The following is a 20,968-nucleotide window of genomic DNA, read 5'->3' on the forward strand; positions in this document are numbered from 1 at the left end:
ACGTTTAAAGGTGGCTCAACCAATCAAGCTCTAGGCTTAAATCTCTGCACCTTTGTATGTTCATTATGTACTTTTTCGGATTGTTAATGCATGTGAAGCTTCATTTTTTGCAATTTCATTTGTTATGTTAACTAATGTATTCTGTTGTATTTTATTTTTTATCAACATAATGTTTGGTTGACTAATGAATATAACAAATCGAAGTCGAAAAAATATATCATTTCTTTTACATGCGACTGTTTTTGTAACCAATATTTGATCATAATATTTACGTAACTGTGGGGTTTTCCTGTGTTCTTTTCCCCCTTTGTTTGGTTGTGTATGTATGTGTGCGCTTGTGTGCATGGCACTGGGAAGCGGGGGTACGGGGGTGCTGAAGCAACAACTTTGATATTCCTTGTCCGAATTTGATCATATATTTATTGTTTTTCGTTTTTCTTCAAATTTTTCTTTACCTGTTTAAACCATTTTACATTCAGTTTGGAGTACCCCTTTAAACGTGCTTAATTATAAAAATTTCAGATCAGGATATAGATTTTTTTGCTAACGCTTCGCGCTCACATTATTAATGTAGGAAGACACCGAATTACCCATCATTTTCCTTATTTACAAAAATATGAATAGAATGTCACTTTTTATTAATTTTGTTTCCTCTCGCGCTTCGCGCTCGCATTTTCTAATTGTATGTATCGTCTTCATGGGTAACTGCAAACGGTCCTTACAACAGACTCCTTATCATGCTTATCGATCAGGCAAGAACGTATATTAAAAAATACCTGCTCGCGCTGATCGCGCTCGCAGTAATTATTTGTTACATAAGTATCTTAATTTTGTCATTTGTAATGTATTAATGTATTGCGTGGTGACCCAGGCCTTTCATAAGCATTGCTTCTCTGGGGTCTCCGAACCATCTATTTATTTGTTTGTTTGTTTTTCTGATACTTTGTTGATACTGTATATTGTACTGTTTTTATCCTTTTGATGGTTGAATAAATAAATGAATTGAATTGAATTGAATCTTGTTCATGACCACAAACATTGCTAAAAAACATATATTTGTGTGTATATAGGAGAATAATAGAAAAATGAATTGTACCCCCCCCCCCATATTTGAGGAGAGATTTCAGCACACCACTGAAAAAAATCGTTCCCAAGGCCCTGGATATATATAGCCACCAACGCTTCCAATCACAAGTTGCTCTCGGTCTTTACTCTCGATAATACTCTCGCTCATCATATTCTCATCCACACTTCGCTCTCCCAAGCCAACCCCAAAACCATCTCATTTAGCATGGCTCCCAAATGTTGCAAGGACTACTTCTCATGCTCGGGAACCAAAGTCTTCCTCGCTCTGGTCACCCGTGTCCTGTTCGTCGTCCACAATCTGACGTCCGTTTCCCGGGCGGTCATCGTGGAAAACGACCGTCGATTATGGCTCCTTGCCCTGACCATCATCGGGCTCCTTCTCGAGACCATCTTCACCATCGCGAAGAACAAAGGAGAAGAGTGGAAGTGGTGAGTTGATTTGCTTAACTAATTTCAATCATCCTACATTATCTGATTTGTTTTGTACTACATCAACTTTTTCAAAATAAAAATAATATATAGATAATGTTAAACGATAATTATGTTTTTTATTTGTAATTTAATTGGCACCAAAACGTCATTTCGATGTAACTGATCTTGATGTCTCTGTCATCCAGGCCTTATCTTTTAAAAAGTTCACATACCAAATATTATATAGAAATATCAGCGACTTAAAATTCGATTTAGCCTACGAATTTCCCTCTTAATCACAACAACCTTGAATAGAATATTTAGGCCTATTTTTTGTTCCATGCTGCAAATACCATACTGTAAATATAATTGTCTCGACCATTTGCTACGTCGGTAGAGAGCGGTGATAATCCGGACGCGTGACCAGGGTTCGAATCCTAGATTCACCTTATGATTTACCCTCATTACCAGGTCCCTCGTAGATGACCTTAAGCTGTCGGTCCTCTGGCTAATTATTATAACGAGCATTAATGCTTTCTAAGCAATCAGACCAATTTACCACTACCACTAGACTACCTCTCAACAAAATTAGAGTAATGATTGTAATTGTGATTGTGGCCATGGGAGAATAAACACGAATGACTAGATTTTAAAGGCTGATACATCACATTTTTCTGGTACTAGGAATACAGGTGTTGGTTACACTGGGACAGCTAGGTGCATGAAATTCAGAGGTTCGAACCTCATTTCGATTTATGATTGAACGATCGAGAAATTGAAACACAATATGCATGTACTGTCTCAACGGTGAGGTTAATGGGCTGCTGCTTCAACTAATGGAAATTAAAGTGTCACTTTAATCAATGGACTGATCAAATGAATGAATGAATGAATTAATTATTAATGAACGAATGAAATAAATGGATTGAATATGTCCTCAGATAAAGAAAGGGAGATAGAAAAATAGAGGGAGAGGTATAAGATATAGGTAGTTAGTTTATGATTTATGTACCAGTAGATTTGTACATAAGTTTGAAATCCATGTACATTTACATGTACAGATATGGGGATATATCAAGATAGATAGAGGGATATAGAGTTGGGGGAGGAGATGGATCGGGGATGAATGGAGGGACAAGAAGACAGATAGATGGATATATAGATGGAGAGAGAAGGGGGATGGACAAATATTGATAGATGAGTGAAGATTGATGTCAGATTGCAATCAATTTAACGATATTTTTCTTGCTAGAGATTACTTACTACAATCATCATTATACCTACATACATTAGCATTATTAGTACGATTGCTGAACACATTGTAATGATTAATGAATGATATAAATCATGTACAGAGAGATAGTTATCCGTCCTAAGCCAGGCTTGTAAGATCTCGAATAGAATTCTAGCTACCAGTTGGTTTATCGAAGGAAGAGAATTTTAAAAGCAAAACGAGTGAGTCTGAAATAAATAAACATAAGAACTGGTGCTTCAAAAGTGTTTTGAAAACATTTCTAATGATTATTATCCGATTATTGAAATGTGTTATTGTGTTATTTCGAAATTAATTTTAATGCAAAGCTTGTTGTAGGATTATGATTGTTAATCGACAGCTGGATAGAGGATTCCTTCATTTTATTCTGCTTTACGTCATCTAAGTATTATATTTTTTCTTGCTATATCCTCCTGTGTGTTATCATCTGTCACCGTCAGCTTTGATTAAATTAATTCGTCCGGGTTTTCATTGACCCGTTACATAGACATAGCATTAGGCAGCTTCCGATCGCCTTTTTTTCTTGGATTGTAATTATTTTTTATGGAAGCGTCCCAAAAATTCATTGGCTGAAATTACTCTCGTGAATGAGTGTAGAACGAACTTGCCTATCCTAGTTGCCAAGTTTTCTCACGGATGTAAAGTTGGTGCATGCAGTTGCTAAACACTCTGTTCTCACAAGAATACCCCTCGGATTCATCATAAAATATAAATTATTTTCAGAAATACGGTGAGCAAAGAAGAGAAAGTCAGATTAGAAAGTGAATTTTACACATGGGTAAGAAATACGGTGTGCAAAGCAGAGAAAGTCAGATTAGAAAGGGAATTTTACACATGGATAATAGTTTCCTCATAATTTGGTATAATTTATCAAAATGAAATTTTGTGGACTAAATCTTATAAATAGAAAAAAAGTGAATTACCATCATGACCATTTGATGAATGTGACACAACACGCTCGAATCAATACATCTTCATCATCATATCATACTCGTGATCATAATCACCGTCATCTTCGTCAACACACACAAAAAAGCATACTTAGCCCGCCGTCCACCATAATCTTCGCACAGAGCATCATAAAACGGCACCCTTACTATACCATGATGATGATGATGATGATGATAATATGGTCATCATCATCATCATCATCATCATTGACACCTACAACACCATAATCATCATCATTATCACCATCATCATCATTATCATCATCATCATCATTATCAACATCATCATCACCATCAACATCATAAATAACATTATCACCACCACAACCAGCACCACCACCACCACCATCATCATCATCATTATCATCATCTTCATCATCACCAGTTTGACAAAATCACCACCGTCACCACCACTGGCAGCATAATCACCAATTTTACCATCATCATCACAATGATTCATGACTAGCATTGTAATCATCATCATCGTCGCCGTCATCATCATCATCACCACCACCACCACCATTTTCACCACAATTACCATCATAAACATCATCATCGTCCTCTTCATCATCATAATCATCATCATCGTCGTGGTAATCATCATCATTATCATCATCATCATCATCAACAACAACATCATCATTGTTGACAACTTTATCACTATCATTATTATGATCATGATTTTGAGAAGAAAAAAAATAAAGTATACTTCAATCAAAGGGCAAACTCAATTATGGCGATCATAGCGACTAATAATGTATCCTGTCATTTCTTCTCCCTAGTTTCCCGTCAGACATGTGACCCGAATCATTTGAATTAAATTGGTAATTATTGAACCAATATTTGCTCGCCAACAGACCAAAGACAGTTTATTTGCATTTTTAGGGATGATAATCAAAAGTTGATATCGATTAGTTATTCAAAGGTCTAAGACAGTCATTATCCAATAAATGAAACAGTCTTCCAAAGGGCACTTTGAAATCAAGAGATAATAAAATATAGCCTAAGATTTTATTACCAGGTCAATCCAAGTAGGAGGTCATCTGATTGACGATGATAACGCACCCCCCCCCAAAAAAAAAAAGGAGAAAAAAAAGAAAAGAAATGGCGAAACATTATTTGTATAATCTTCAAAAAATGTATAAATTAAACTGGAGTTAAACTGCACCACACAATTAAGATTTTCATTGACTCGAATGTTCCGCTTACCGCGAAGTTTTTAGACATTAATTTTGCCCCATACGCCATATTGGGCCCCTCAAAAACTTTGACTAATTACGCCATTGTTGATATTGTTGTTAAGGCAGCCAATGAACGCTCTCTCCATCGCAAATAATTTTAATGTCATTTGTAAATTATTTTTTTTAGATGATAACGAGCGAATCCCTGATGATGCTGATTAAAATGTCGTATCGAGAAGGTATCAAGGCAGGTACTGATCCAAATCCAAAACGAGACATTGAAGATACAATTACTAGATTAGTACGTGGAGATAATTAAAAACCAGTCAATATACATTATACACCAACAGTGATACCATGATCATAGGAACTTAATTTGGCAACTCCCCCGGCAACTCTAACGTGTCTAATATAGGCCCGTTTCTGAATTGGTTTCATATAGGCCCTGGGTTTTACTATATTCCGACTGACCTTTTCTTTCAGTTATTTGTCATTATTGAAGCAGTCGATCGATTTCATTATTCAATTTGTCACAGTTCATGTAATTATATTGATAATATACTCATTCCGATTTCACATGTAAAACCAATGCAAAATTGAACTACGCTACAATTGGCGTGACATGTATATGTATATCTGGCGCCAAGTGTGGGTATGGGATGTGCGAGTTGTTTTATGTTCGTGAACCATGAATGTGCCATGTTCATGCCAAAGCAATACAATAAATGGTTCATGCGTGGGTGAGTGAGTATGTGTGTAGGGGATTTGTATTTTTAGATGAAATCGAACTGATGACAATTATTATATCTCATTAGGGTTTTTTCTGAAAGACATCGTTTTCACCTGTTTTATCTTATTTTTTTTCTCAAAATTTCATTCGGCATCTATCATGTTTATTCTTCCCAAGTACTAACTACTTAATATTAATTAGGCGCAAATATCAATTCCAAAGAATGCAGGCGCCGAACAATTCAATATAATAAACGGTCAAGCCGAACAATATATATAAATGCGTGAATAGGGAGAGTGAGTATTATTAAGATAAATTAGTTAGTTCAAGTATAGTTCAAGATATTGCTCAGAGAGACACGGTAATGTGAAATAGAAATTGACAACTGAATAAATGGCCTATCGTAATTAACTCAATTCTGAAGTTTTCTCTAAAATTTGATTAAGCTTCCTTTTCTCACTTTTAGCACGAAAGTATCTAACAATATTGGTTCAAAATTGAAAAATTATTTTAAAAAAGAATGAATATAGGTGATTCGTCATCCATTGTGATTCGCTCGCCTTGAGACTAATTTACGAATCAGGTTTGTCGGTCACATAATCCCTGATGAATATTACATCGCGTTTCATCCCTAGTTTTGTTCGAATAGTATTGCCCCCCCCCCCCCCCCCCTTTGCTGAACTAATTCTAGCCAATTGAGCCTGTCCAGATTGGCGGAAGGGTATGTAAGGTTTTGTTGAATCATGAACCTAGAAATGTTGTATTGCATTTATACGTGTTTCTGGGCTGTTGGCTTTGCCTTTTCTGATCAAAGTACTTGCGTACTGATTATGAAATGGGCACCCCCCCCCAAGTTTCACAACCAAATTAAAAGGGAGAAAAAGAAAGAAAGGGAAAGGGATGAAGATTAAAAGTTATTTTTTTTAATTTCAATAGTATCTCACAAAAATAGACTTTTGTAATGCAAATGTATTTTTTGTTGCTTTTTCGCTTCGTTCGCACGCAACGCCCGAGAGGTTTAATCCCAAAGTTTCAACTCTGACCCCTGAATCTTTTTGCTCCTTACTCCACTGGATCACAGTGTTCGAAATCTGTGTTACTGTTGCGGGGATATTTCACCAAGTAATATTTTAGAGGGATAACTAACAGACTCTCACTAATTATTGTCTCTTGTTATATAGTAATATCTTTACGGCTTTACGCACTACACGGCACAGGTCCTCCTCCGTGACAATTCACACTTAGCTACCTATATCTTGAAATGGGGTGGGGTGTACTTTCGACGAGATGATCGATTGCAATGAATAATTTCCAATATGGAAATTGGATTTCGTTGCTTGAAGTGCCCTTGAATAAGAGTCTCGTTATACATGTCTAAAGCTCCCATGAACCTGATGAACAAAATCATTGTCGAAATGACATTTGTAAACTAATGTTCCGTATTCATGGTATTCGGCACCGAATTGTTGGACTGCTTGTTACCGAGATCATGGAGATAGAACATTTTTCGCGTTAAATATTCTGGTGTTATCAAGCGTGGGCACAATTTCATTGTAGACGTGTAGACACCATTGTTTTTATGATAATGATCTGATTTGAATGTCATCAACTCTGACAAAATGACATTAATTTTGACGTAAGTATCAGGAAAGGAAAGTTAAAGGGATGCTCCGGGCTGAAAATATCATTTATATCTCAATAAATGGAGGAAAATTCACAGAGCAAAATGCTGAATATACTTTCATAAAAATGTAATAACAAATAGCGAAGCTATTGAATTTCAAAGTTAAAAACTATTTTGTGAAAACAGTGATATGCACATCGTCATAAATATTCATTAGGTGGGCTAATTATGTCACATCCCAACCTTCCCTTTTCTAATGTTATTGCATGAAATCATAATTGTTTCATTATTTCATACATGTGTGAATGATGTGTCTTACTTATAATAAAATAAGTTGCAGCAATGAATATCTAATGCAATTAATCAGTTTTCAATCTAATGTTTTAAGTTTGAAAAGGAAAACAATTGAATAACCCTAATTGCATATAATAATAACAAAAGAACAAGTTGGGATATAACATCGTCAATTTGCTCATTGAATATTCATGAAGACAAGCCTTGAACTAATTCCCCGGAATAATGCAAAGCTTTAAAATGTCATAACTTTGTTATTCTTTGTTCGATTTGGATAAAATTTTCAGTGTTTTGTTTGTCTGATTTTTTTTTATCTGTTTAAATTATATTATTCTCAGCCTGGATAATCCCCTTAAGATCATACACCTCTTATGATTAAAATGAATTACTTTTTATTAACACGAAGCCCTATCAAATCTTATACGAATATTCTCTATTATGTTTTTTATCTCTTATTGGTCTTGATATGTCTCAAAGTTGTCCGAAAGAGCAAATGAAAACAAGCAACAAAAAGAGAGATATTTTATGAATAACAAATTTATTATTTTTTTACAGATTTAGCGTGAAAAAGGAAAAACCACCCAGATATTAAGAAAAATAATTATAATCAATATTTTTACATTGAACCTTCCTAGCGAATGATCTAACAAAGAGTTTATTTTTTAAATAAAATTTGGAAGTCTGCACCCCTCCCCCCCGCCAAAAAAAAGATCCGCTAGTTCCTCAAGGGGCTGTCAAACATGGTCACATTTATCTTTAACTATTCAGTTTTCTCTGTAAACACTCGGTCAAAAATACCTAGTTAATAGCGTCAGCTGGGTGCAACTGTTTTTTGTTGTTGTCATATTCGACTATTTTCTAGTCGTATTTTACTCGAACAGAGTTATTTCTGACTAAAATATACGTCAGAAATGTAATAATCAGTTATTATATCAGTTGCACCCAGCTGACAAGCTGGTCTAGTCGATTTGACTGACTTGTTTTAAGAATTTACTTTTCTTTTCACAGGTTCTGCCCAAGTGTTTTATTTTTCCTTGCTGGTTCTGTACCATCCATTTGGATCTTGGAGTTTGACTTGCTGAGACGAAGGGAAGTTCCTGTAGTGATGCGTGATAAACAATATATCGACGCCCTCAATAAGGTAATAAAAATGCCCTAGTCACACACAAGAATCGACCCCAAACAGGTAGAAGATATATCGAATGGCATTATCACTTTTTTTTTTGGGGGGGGGGCTTGCCACTCCCTTTGTAGTTCATTCTAAATATACATTACATCATCCTATTTTCCAGAATGGCCATGCGTATGCCCTTTTTGTCCATATGTCCTCTTTTCCATGTACAATCATATAAAATCTATCGGGTGCTTGGAAAAATTATATACTCCTAGTAACGAGATTTTGTTGTTTTTAATTTTGTTCAGGCAAGAACTTGGGTGTTAGCGCTGGAGCAACTGCTATTGTTTGTCTTGATTGTTGGTCGTTGGCTGCTCCCGAAGGGTGAGATCACAAGAGACCAACTGTCCCAACTGCTATTAGTCTACATCGCCACTGCTGCGGATATCATCGAGTTCTTTGACAGCTTCAATTCGGACGAATCTCCCTACAACAAAGAACTGATCACAGCCGTGCTGACTCTCTGGTCCTGGAGCCTTGTCCAGTTCACCCTCGTCTTAACATCCACCAGGGGATCGCCAGAGTATTGCCTTCCGGTGAAACCTAAAGAACCTGTGGTCCTTGACGAAACGGCCGTCAACAAGTGGCGCAGACTTGCCAAGATGCGCAGGGTCGTGATGCATACTCGGGTACCCTGGCCATGGGGGCGGTTTGGACAGGTTATGCCTTTGCCGAATCCTCCAGGGAAGAACCGAATAATCCCGGTGCGACCAGAGGATGAGGACAAGGTCTACCCTTACAATCGATGTGCGTGTCTTGAATCCGAGATCTGGGCTGTGATGGTCGCACTCTGCCTCCAGGATGGACCCTTCCTAATCCTTCGTCTCATCCTCATCTCCCATTATAAGATCTTCACGCATCTTAGCCTCTTCTTCACTAGCAAGAATGCGTTGGTCTTGATGTTGCAGCTTTATCGCTTGATCGTCGTACACCAGGAGAAGGTAGCCGCAGACAACCAGAGGAAACTGGACCTTCTAAAGGCTCAAGAAGATGAAGAGCGGCGGACTCATGTTGAAGTGGGAGAAACCGAGATGAATGACCCATATGATGTTGAGCAATTTAGGGAAGCGATTCAAGATTTGTACTATCGATAGTTAGACAAGAATACTTATTATAATTATTTATCAATCACAATCCCCATAATACGTCATGTTAATTCGTAACATAATGGTGTGAGAAAAGACTATAATGATATATATTTCACATCATCATATCATTTGTGTGTGGGGGGTGTTTATTATTTTAATTCAAATGGTATTGTCCAAAGTGTAGATCTGAACAATCCATAAAACGGAAGTACTGTGAATAACCTTTTCATGTTTAGAACCTCTGTCGCTCGTGCTTTTCTCCCACGATATTTTGATACAGAAGTTTTCCTAACGAGATGGTTCATCAATATCTTTGTCAATTTGATTCTAATGGAAAATCCGTCGGATTAGTCCACAGTGAAGAGAAAATAAGGTCGGCAAACTCGGCATCTATTAAAGAAACTTATAAAATTAAACTTCGATTCCGAAAGATGTAGTTTGCACCGTAGGCTTTGAAAAAGGCGTCATTGTATTATCAGGGGCTGCGGAACCGGGGAAGGGGCTGGAGGGGTGCAGCCTCCCCTCCTTTTTTTTCTTCTAAAATCTGCTTACAAAAACGTACAAAATAACCATTTTGATTTTATGCATGGTCACCTACCCCCCCCCCCCCACCGTCCCACATTCAAAACCGTTCCGCGACCCCTGATTAAACCATCACATGGTTTTTATCGGATTGTTCAACAATTTAGATACAGTTTTTATGAACTTCCAAGAATATTAGCCAACCCTTCCTCCTCCTCCTTCATGTCTTTTGTCTGTTTTTCTTTTACTCAGTCATTTCTCTCTGTACGTTTTCATCTTATTTATGTCAGCCATTCTATCTTATTTACCGTCTTTTATTCTTTTACTTTCTACTTTCTTTCTTTCTCTCTCTTTCTTTCTTTCGTTCTTTCTTTCTTTATTTATTTATTTCATTAGTTCTATCGTTTCCACTTTTAATTCATTCTTTCCTCGGTATTCTTTTATTTGATTTCATTAGTTTTGTTCGATATTTCCATTTTGGTTCTTTCTTTTAACCTTCCTTATTTTTATTTGCACTTCATCGGTCTATTCCCTTTTCCTTTTTCCACCTTTCCCTCCCTTCGTTATTATATCATTTACCAATTAATTAATCCTCTCAGGTCAGTTATTCATTTCTTACATCATCTTCATTTCTCATACTATCATCTACCCATGTTTGCACTTCCATCCATTCTTACAATACAAAAATCAAACCTTTTAATAGTTTTCGTCCGACAGTATAATACAATCACAGTTCATTCATATTTGCAAGGTTTTCATGTTTATTGTGCCAAATACATAAAGATCAATCGGTTGTCAACGATTTCCTTATTTTGCCAATAAAGATAACAATACTTTGAATTACAGTAATCGGTTGTTTTTATGATTGGATTGATTTGATCTACTACTTCTGAAGGTTTCCATGGCGAAGAAGAAGAAGAAGAGTGTAGTGGTTTTACGGTACATCATTTGATGTGATAACATTCACTATTTTGCGAATGATACAATGTCAATGACACACTTGTCATGCTTGTTGGTGTAACTTTGAAGTTGGATAACATGGATAATGAGAAATGAACACGGGTGGCCACTTCCATTCACGAGTGGATACCATGCGCGACCATGGGGTCTCGAAAAGCACCCTAAACACGTAATTTCCATATTCTGAAAATGCACCCCTTAACAAGTATTGGCGTGTGAAACCCTACCCTTAACAAGTATTGGAAACAAAACGATACTCTTGGCAAATATTCCCTGAAATGAACCCCTAAACAAGTACAGGAATGTTTTATTATTACTGGTCCTTCGGTCGTCGATCGGCTTTACCTTACTTTGGTTTAGTGCGACCCCACCTTCTACACCTCGCGCAAATAGGACTCTAAACACGTAGTGTTGGGGCAAAAAGGACATCCTTTATAAAACATTTTAATTTTGTTTTATCATCCCCGCAAATTCGACCCTAAACACGTAATTTTCCTAGCGAAAAAGATACCCTTTTTTCATTATTTTTGTGTTTTTGACACCCTTATCACGTTACGTACGTAACGTGCCCTATCGTGAAAAGGACATCCTTTTTACGTGTTTTTTTGGTCGCGCATGGTATCCACTCGTCAATGTAAGTGGCCCCCCGGGTTAGAAATGAACCAAAATAGAGGGCAAGCCAGCCAAGAATGATAGAATCACCGTACTAACAATTTTAGGCAATCCCTTGACAAGAAGAATATTCATTCACGACAATGAAAATTGATAACCAGAATCCGAATTTTGAGAGATTATCTAAGTGCAGAAAATGTGTTGTGCTTGCGGGCATAGTCAGGAGAAAAGGACACAAGACCAGTGCAGCGGGAAACCGAAGTAGAAGAAGGGCGAGTATGAAGGAGAGAATTGAGAGGGGGGGGGAGAAAGAGAGAGCGATCGAGAGGAGAAGTTAGAGAAAGAGAAAGGCATTGACAGACAGAGAGAAAATAAAGGGAGTAATCAGAAGAAAGGTTTGGGAATAACTGTCAAACCCGACATAATGATATCAATATTCTGTTCAGAAAAGTTACATAAAGAAGTATCATCCCATGGATTGACAAGGCTCCTTATTGCGCTTCTTCTTCCTCTTCATCATCAAAATCCTCCTCTTCTGCCGTGGCGTCCTGGTACTGCTGGTACTCGGACACCAAGTCATTCATGTTGCTCTCAGCTTCAGTGAACTCCATCTCGTCCATACCCTCACCAGTGTACCAATGAAGGAAGGCCTTACGTCTGAACATGGCGGAGAACTGCTCACAAATGCGTTTGAATAGCTCCTGGATGGCGGTGCTGTTGCCGATGAAGGTGGCAGCCATTTTCAGACCACGGGGAGGGATGTCACAGACAGCAGTCTTCACGTTGTTGGGGATCCATTCGACGAAGTAACTGCTGTTCTTGTTCTGAATATTGAGCATCTGTTCGTCAACCTCTTTCATTGACATACGACCACGGAAGATTGCGGCGACAGTCAGGTAGCGTCCGTGACGAGGGTCACAGGCGGCCATCATGTTCTTGGCATCAAACATCTGTTGGGTCAGTTCAGGAACTGAGAGGGCGCGATATTGCTGGCTACCACGGCTTGTCAGAGGAGCAAAGCCAGGCATGAAGAAATGAAGACGAGGAAAGGGAACCATGTTGACCGCTAGCTTACGCAGATCTGCATTCAACTGACCAGGGAACCTGAGGCAGGTGGTGACACCACTCATGGTTGCAGAGACAAGATGATTCAAGTCGCCATAGGTGGGTGTGGTGAGCTTCAGTGTACGGAAGCAGATATCGTAGAGGGCTTCGTTGTCGATGCAGAACGTCTCATCGGTATTCTCGACAAGCTGATGGACGGACAATGTGGCGTTGTAAGGTTCGACGACAGTGTCCGACACCTTTGGTGAGGGAACAACGCTGAAGGTGGTCATGATCCGGTCTGGATATTCCTCACGGATCTTGGTGATTAGGAGGGTTCCCATTCCAGAACCAGTCCCGCCTCCCAAGGAATGCGTCAATTGGAACCCCTGTGGACATGGAAGTGTAAAATCAATTGCAATTGTAAATAAACAACAATCTATTAATATGAACATCATGCACGTGTCGTAGGTGAATGGTATATCGAAGAGCATTAATATAACGTTAAGCAAATATACAAACCTGAAGACAGTCGCACCCTTCTGACTCCTTTCGAACAACATCCATTACTGAATCAATCAGTTCAGCGCCCTCTGTGTAATGTCCCTTCGCCCAGTTGTTCCCTGCTCCGCTCTGTCCAAAGACGAAGTTATCTGGTCTGAAGATCTGACCAAAGGGACCTGACCGGACTGAGTCCATGGTGCCTGGCTCGAGGTCGAGTAGAACTGCCCTCGGGACATATTTTCCTCCGGAGGCCTCGTTGTAGTAGACGTTGATCCGCTCGAGTTGGAGATCAGAGTCGCCTTGGTACGAACCAGTAGGATCGATTCCATGTTCATCAGAAATCACTTCCCAGAACTAAATAACAAATGGGGAAAATGTGATAAATGAAGGAGTTGGTGGGATTTTCCATAACTATACAGGAACCAGGGGCAGTAATGCGGGGGAGGGCATAGGCGGCGGAAGCGGGGGGACGTGTCCTCCCTAAATTTGAGGTGGGGGGATCGTAAATTCAATTTTTTAGGGGTTTTTTGTCAATTTTTATATCTTTATCAGTGTAGTAAAATCACGCGAAATCGTCATTACGCAAACATGTAATAAAATGAGGTCACCACAGTGAATCGATAACAGCGAGAGCGCTGCACATTGCCAGCGGTTCACGGAGATTTGCACGCAAAACCTATGAGAAACGAGCGAGAGCGAACGATTCCACGAGCTCTTCCCCCTTCTTTCCCTTCCCGGTGATTTGTCCCAAAACAAAAGGATTTCTGCAAAGTACGATACTTTGTTTTTCAACTTTATTAGCATTCGGTCTATCCGCGCCGATTTTTTTTTTACCGTGGCATTTTGTTATAAATTACCAAAAGAACCTGTACATCAGTTTTGCCGAGCTGAATAAAACGACTGATAGGCATTTATGACAGCCGTCATTCACGTAAACTTTTGTATCCGATATGTAAACTTTCATTCTACACGTAGTAGCTCGTAGTGTACTGATCAATATGCACACAACGTCGTACTTGAAGGTTCGTTATAGTATTAATATTCATAGGTGATAGCAACGGGGAACATAAGATTGACATGTACAATAAAAACCAGTAAAAACTATTTAAAAATGATGAGTCCTTGATGCAGTTCACCGACACAAGGATCAGGATCGTCAATTACAAAACAGATGAACATGATGAAATTATAAAACTTACATGACTTGTCCAATATCGCATGAATCATTAATATCCCTTATTTTTCCTTTGGCTTATGACTGTTAAGTGCAGAAAAGGGGGAAACGGTGAATAATTTGGTACTGGCTGTATGGTCCCGTGGTCAGTTAGCGTGCATGTTTGTAGGCCTACATTCACAATGATCACGTCGATGGTCAGAGAACAATTTCCCTCATTCATCTCAATCCTCTCTTATCATGCTTATCATTACATGTATCATGTGTATACCAGGGAGATGGGGTTTGGTGTGTGCATTAACGTGTGCATACAAGGAAAGATAGCCGAGGTATAGGCCTTAGTTTGTGTGTAAGTTCATTGGGCATGTTGGGTCGTCTCTTCGGTCAAGAGCGTGGGTGCTGTGTGCATCATTGCACGGTGCAAGCTTGTGTGTCAAATACGCGCGAAACGACTAATAACAGGCTACAATAATCACTCGACCATGCTGCCGCTATGCGAATTCGGTGTGCGAAGATTACGTAACTTTCACCGAAATTAACGCTACACCGTAATGACGATTTCTCGTTATTTTACTACACTGTTTATATTTTGTCTGGACTCCCCTCCCCCCGGACCTGATTTCTAAAACAAAACCCTTTCATCGAAAAACCGGGAATGGGGACAATTATTGACAATGATCGTAGTTAGAAAATCGACGTCATGTCAGATAAGACTGTTGCAGAGAAGAGACTTATTGTTGAACACGCCATCATGTTCAAGAGCGCCCCCTTCATGGTCTTGTATCGTCTACCGAGCGTCAATTATTCCCTGACAGATCTACTCTCGACCAACAACGGAAATCAAACATGTGTTTTTTCAGTAGTTGATAGCAGTTATTACTTAACAAAAACGAGCAAAAAAATCATGATGTTTAATGAAACAATCCAAAGGCACGAAGAAAAATAGCAGCACTAGATGTCTGTATAGATGATATTGAAGAATATGTTGTATTTCTGGAAAGAAAAAGTCCCTAAGTTTTGCAAAAACGTCACCAAAAATTGTATGGTTTGCTAATAGAAATATGTCCAATCAACTAAAATATACTTCAGGGCCTCGTCTTTATACAAACAGTTGCGATTGGTCTTATCAACCACAGCTATCAATGACTATGGACGACCAGTAACGTCAACATCTAAAATGCAAATTTGTTCCAAACATTTTCTAGATATAATGTATATTCATACACTCATCGTTCTCTTAAAGACTTGATGTGATTCTTTATGTTTACTGAGGAGATTGTGCAAATTTTCCGTCGACAAAAATTATTATATTAATGGATTTAGTTGTAATTGATTGGATCGATCTTAACTCTTTATTACACGGGGCTCAGAGATGTATGAAAGTTTTATCGCGAATGAAGCATACCCACGAAACGGAGAATGGGTTACATTTGTGGAGATTGGAGAGTACAGGAAGGTGAAAAGGAATTGAGAATGTAGGACAGTAATAATTAATTTAAATGTTACAACTATATACCCCTCAAAAAAAGTTCTGCAACCCAAGTTTGAGTGCTAATAAATTTCTTCGTGAGCCATCATCATATGTAAAAGTTGTACCATTGGAAAGTATGATTATTCCCCTTTACAATCATGTGTCATTTGTAATGCTTGTGTTATCATGAAACACACAGACATGATAAATATGCAGCAATGTAAAAAATGAAATGTTGCAAAATTCGTTGCCATTTCATGTTTGAGTTCTGCAACTCAAACTGCAAGTTTGAGTGCCAATAAATTTCTTAATGTGCCATCATCATGTGTAAAAGTGATATCTTTAGAAAGCATGATTATCACAGCAAATGGCATGTCATTGTAAAGAGGAATAATTCAGCTTTCCAATGAAACCAGTTTTATCTTTTATACTTCATTAACCAAACAGATATCATCCCCCAAAACTGAGTTGCAAAACTTTTTTTGAGGGGTTTATATTACAAATAGTCGCATTGAATTTTAAATTTCAACATTGGGCTTACCGCTCCAACACCAAACTATTGTTAATAATCATTCTGCATTGTAACCACCACCAACGTGTCTGCTCAATTCATATTTCGAGGTCATCTTTTGAAAATTATTTTTGTAACAAAAAAAAAACTCCGGGCTCGTTACGCATGCGGTATGTCGGATAGTCTTTCGACCATGATTATCATGAAGTTTAAACCTATATTTATCCTGGTTAATTTCGTAATACCAAATTTGATTCCAGCAATGATGATAGTTAATTCACATAGTAAAACGGGGGGGGGGTATTATGCTTTTTCTGCCTCGCTGGGCCCGTAAAATTGCTCATTTAAGCCATAAGAGCCCCCCCCCCCCGGTCGTCCATAATTATTCCTCCCTTAAACGCCCCCCCCCCATCACCACCCTTTTGCTTTCATGCCATTCCTCTCTCAATCTCGATCTCTCATTTATTTCATCCCATCTCTCTCCATTCCCCAGTCTTTTTTGGTTTCCTCGATCCCAGTGGCGTACAGATGGGAGGGGGCTGAATAGCTTCGCTCGCTCGCAACTATACAGAAATTTGTTTCATCTGCCATGTCTGCTCCCTAAAAATCTCGAGCTTGATACGTTACTTCTCTGCCCCCCCCCCTCCCCGTCCATCCCTACTTTCCGAAATGCAACATACTATATAGAATTAATGGCTACGTTATAATGATTTAGTCTTGAAGCGAAGCTACCCACTAGCCAACGTGGAACTATATCTAACCAGCAGATGTGAAAAATGTTTATTCGTTAACGAACGTTGAAGGTCGTAAAAGACAATGATGAGACTTATAGAATACAACTTAAAGGGATTAATGTCCCTGTTTGGCGGTTTAAAATGACTAATTGTTATTTATTCAAAAATAATCATGAATAGTAATGATTCATCATTATAGGACCTTTACTTACTGAGCTCAAAACATACTATAATGTCTGAAGTTTGAATTAATTTATCAGTTTCCCTGATATGTTTTTGGTGAAATAACGCCAATTTTCGCCATCAAAAGAAAGCTACAAGAAAACATATGGGATGCGACTGATCCGAGATTACCCTCCCCTCCCTCGGTCTTGTCCCATGCCATCAATATAAGCCCCATCAGTACCTGATTATCAACTAATCAAAGGGTAAATGATTTTAACCCAAAGATTATTATACAAAATGGGTGCAATCCCATAATCATAATGGTAGACTTTTTATTCGAAATACGTTATATTTACGTTATTGTGCCCAATCAATCAAATGGTCTGAAATGTTGTTGTTGTTCTTGTTCTTGTTGGGTTTTTTTTTTCTTCAGGAACCTTACTTAAACCTGAGATTGCGGTCTTTTAAAAGCGTGTACCTCGGTCGTCTGGTCGATCATGTTTCGGTTCCATTTTCTAATCACCCACTATTTTGAGAACATATATGTATACCATGTAATAGTTTGAATTAAAATTACCTGGATATAGATCCCTTTTAACTGATTTAGTATGATCTTGTATCATAGACTATCTGATCTCTTACAGTATTTATTAATAAAAAGACCAAAAAAATCCAGGGAAAATTATAATGCAGTCACGAAAGCCCGCCGAACTCCACTAGAGGTTCTTGTGCATATTGTATGTCTTAATGCTATTTCCGGACATTAATTGAAATTCTGCCAGCAATAACAAAATTACTCGTCAATATTATTTTGTGTTAACTTTACGAAAAACGAGACATTGAAATCGTTTTCCTAGAAGTCATTTTGCTTCTACATGTATATTTTAAGCATGAAATCTATATTCTTTTAGTCGAATTTGAGGAACTTTATTTACCATGTTCAGTGAATATTGTTAACAATGTAAATAAAGCCTATAAATTCACATCACTCATTCGGATTTCTGAGCTGTTCCCAATCTAATGGGGCGTGGCAAAGGAAGTTGCAATCGTTTGCCAGTCCAATTTAGGTCGCAAATCAGAAACAAGTCTGGAAATTAATTACAAATCCACACCTGCTTGTATAATCTGCTTCTTGAAACTATAGTAGTAAAAATGAATTTGGTATAGTTACAATCGATGACATTTATATCAATTGTGGATGAACAGCAGAAGTTTGCATTTGATTGCAAATATTTTCTTGCAACGCCCATAAAATGCCTGAGTGTCCAAAATATATTATTTTACAACATTTTTCATTCTAAAAGTTTGTAGAAATCCTCTGTTGTCAGGATTTCATATTCTCGTACAAACTGTTTAGATCTTCGGGATTATAAATGATCAATGCGCCATTGAATATAATCGGCACCTCATAAATGCTATATATTATTGTCATCATCATTTTATTAATGTATTATTTTTAATGTATTATATTAATCAATGAGTTTTAACCTGGGGTTGTCTTTTTTTTCAAGCAATCTGCTTATGATGGCAATCCTTCTCCTGCAAATTGTAAATATTAACTAATTTGGTATGAGATCAGTTTTGTTGCAATGATAATTTCAGTACATTTAGTTATGATTTCTGCCAAAAAAAGTTCTCAATATACTATGTTTGTTATGTTATAGAAAATGTATTATATACGAATGATGTAATTGCAGAAGTAAACAATAAAATCAAATTAAATCAAAATTTTCTCAGTGCTGTTTATAAGGTAAATTGATGTCTTCTGTTTCTTAATCTTAGAGTTTATGCCGTCATTTGGACGTTTGTAAAGAATATTTCCATAATGTACAGCGCTGAATGCCTATACTAGCTGACCCATTAAAACGGATCACAATTTATAAAGGATTATCAGTTCGGTAGTATATCGAAGATAAATTTAATAATCTTGAATTAGTGTATTGTTTGCTACATCCAAGAAAGAAAAGAGGAATACGATACCATGCAATTATTGCCGTCTAAACAAGCCTATGTAATTAATTGATAATATAAATTGATTTGTCCATGTTCTCATGTTCAATCCCTTTTCAATTTTTCGCCAAGCTATCTTTCCTGATGATAAAGTTCAAAATACCATAAACCTCGAGTACGCTTTCCATCTGTAATAATAAATTACTCAATTCAATGGCCTTCTTCGACCCATCTTACAAGTTATTAAACGAAAAACAAATAGATTGGGCGTGCCGGCGTGGTGTCCTGGTGATGTGTGTATATAGTTTAATATTATTTTATATACATACTGTTTGCTGTAGATTTTCGAGAGATTATTGATAAATATATAAGAAGTTGTAGAAATTAATTCCATACCTTGGCACCGATCTGGTTGCCGCACTGGCCTGCTTGTACGTGGACGATCTCACGCATTTTCACTCTTCAAAGTTCCTGGATCCAAACGATGTCTAGATAAGCAGAAAGAATGGCTGTGTTGATCAGACCACATCCACAACTAAATTGCGATATGATACTCTACTTCCCGGTTTATTAATACATGTATTAAACACTTGTGCTGGTTATTGTTTAAGTGTAAATACCATATGGTATACACGCAGTGAAATCTAGGGTAGTCTCTAATGCGCCGGTCACACTGAGCAATCCGACACAGATCGATCAAAGATTGTTACGTTATAACGAACTGCATGCCGTCGGATGGTTTGGAGTCGCTTTCGTTGGTGAGACTGTAATATAAGGCGTGGGAGAGGAGAAAGCTGCCTTTGCGGAGAAAAAAGAAGAATCATGGAAAATAGAAAAACAGTTTCATTCGGGGGCGTGACACGTTTTTGTTCCAGCAGAACAGTGGTTTGTTGTTAACAAAGGGGGAAAATGTATCCATGAAAAGATTCACAAATATTTTGTTTTCTCATGTTGCTGATACATAATTATTATGGCTGTGAATTGAACGATAAATTGCAAACTAGAATCAGGATATAAAGATATTCCTGTTTAATGTTTTTTAACCGTATTGCAGTAAAGGTCTTACAGAGAAACGAAATGTACTATTCTTCAAAGTTAAACAATTTCAGTGATTAATAGATTTCCAATATGCGTTTACAGATAAGAAAATATTATTTACTGCGGCGGATTAAAAAAAATAATTAATGACTGTTTTTGTAGAAGCCTTGTATAGGGTATATTTTAAATTCATTCGTTCATTTTTTTCATTCAAATAAACATATTCTTATTATGTTTGTACAAAATATCATTTTCAACACACATATAAGGAATGCATATTTCGTCATAACAGATCTGTTTAAAGAAGGCAATGTGATTTCCCTAAAACCAGTAGCTTGTGTCATGATCCGCCTGCCAGATGGGAGGGATGAGATATAGTCCTCAGCTGGTATCTTTTAATATTAAGCTGGCACTGACACGTTGCTTTTTTATCTTCAAAACTAAAACGTAACCTGTTCGTCAACTTATAATC

At 37.5% G+C, this 20,968-nt stretch overlaps 2 protein-coding genes across 2 annotated transcripts; one reads left to right on the forward strand and one right to left on the reverse strand.

Moving 5' to 3' along the window:
• The first annotated feature begins 1,208 nt into the window (after positions 1–1,208).
• On the forward strand, positions 1,209–9,835 carry LOC121428186 (transmembrane protein 26-like). The gene is made up of 3 exons (XM_041624789.1): positions 1,209–1,515; positions 8,558–8,690; positions 8,972–9,835. Exons 1-3 carry the CDS (start codon positions 1,292–1,294, stop codon positions 9,815–9,817), a joined length of 1,203 nt encoding a protein of 400 aa, XP_041480723.1. The 5' UTR covers positions 1,209–1,291; the 3' UTR covers positions 9,818–9,835.
• A 2,115-nt stretch (positions 9,836–11,950) lies between these two features.
• Positions 11,951–20,097, reverse strand: LOC121428185 (tubulin beta chain-like). The gene is made up of 3 exons (XM_041624788.1): positions 19,855–20,097; positions 13,472–13,807; positions 11,951–13,338 (listed from the first exon to the last, which is right to left on the reverse strand). The coding sequence occupies exons 1-3, from the start codon at positions 19,909–19,911 to the stop codon at positions 12,397–12,399; spliced, it is 1,335 nt and encodes a 444-aa protein (XP_041480722.1). The 5' UTR covers positions 19,912–20,097; the 3' UTR covers positions 11,951–12,396.
• Positions 20,098–20,968: the final 871 nt, after the last annotated feature.

This window comes from Lytechinus variegatus, chromosome 14 (genome assembly GCF_018143015.1).
Source record: "Lytechinus variegatus isolate NC3 chromosome 14, Lvar_3.0, whole genome shotgun sequence".
Classification (NCBI taxonomy): Eukaryota; Metazoa; Echinodermata; class Echinoidea; order Temnopleuroida; family Toxopneustidae; genus Lytechinus; species Lytechinus variegatus.

Bases quoted from the DNA above. Each gene is read 5' to 3' on its own strand.
- LOC121428185 (XM_041624788.1), bottom strand. From the start codon at position 19,911: ATGCGTGAGATCGTCCACGTACAAGCAGGCCAGTGCGGCAACCAGATC. The intron at 13,808-19,854 runs GTATGGAATTAA...TTTGTTATTTAG, and splicing joins GCAACCAGATCGGTGCCAAG to TTCTGGGAAGTGATTTCTGA. The intron at 13,339-13,471 runs GTTTGTATATTT...CCATGTCCACAG, and splicing joins AAGGGTGCGACTGTCTTCAG to GGGTTCCAATTGACGCATTC.
- LOC121428186 (XM_041624789.1), top strand. From the start codon at position 1,292: ATGGCTCCCAAATGTTGCAAGGACTACTTCTCATGCTCGGGAACCAAA. The intron at 1,516-8,557 runs GTGAGTTGATTT...TTCTTTTCACAG, and splicing joins AAAGGAGAAGAGTGGAAGTG to GTTCTGCCCAAGTGTTTTAT. The intron at 8,691-8,971 runs GTAATAAAAATG...AATTTTGTTCAG, and splicing joins ATATCGACGCCCTCAATAAG to GCAAGAACTTGGGTGTTAGC.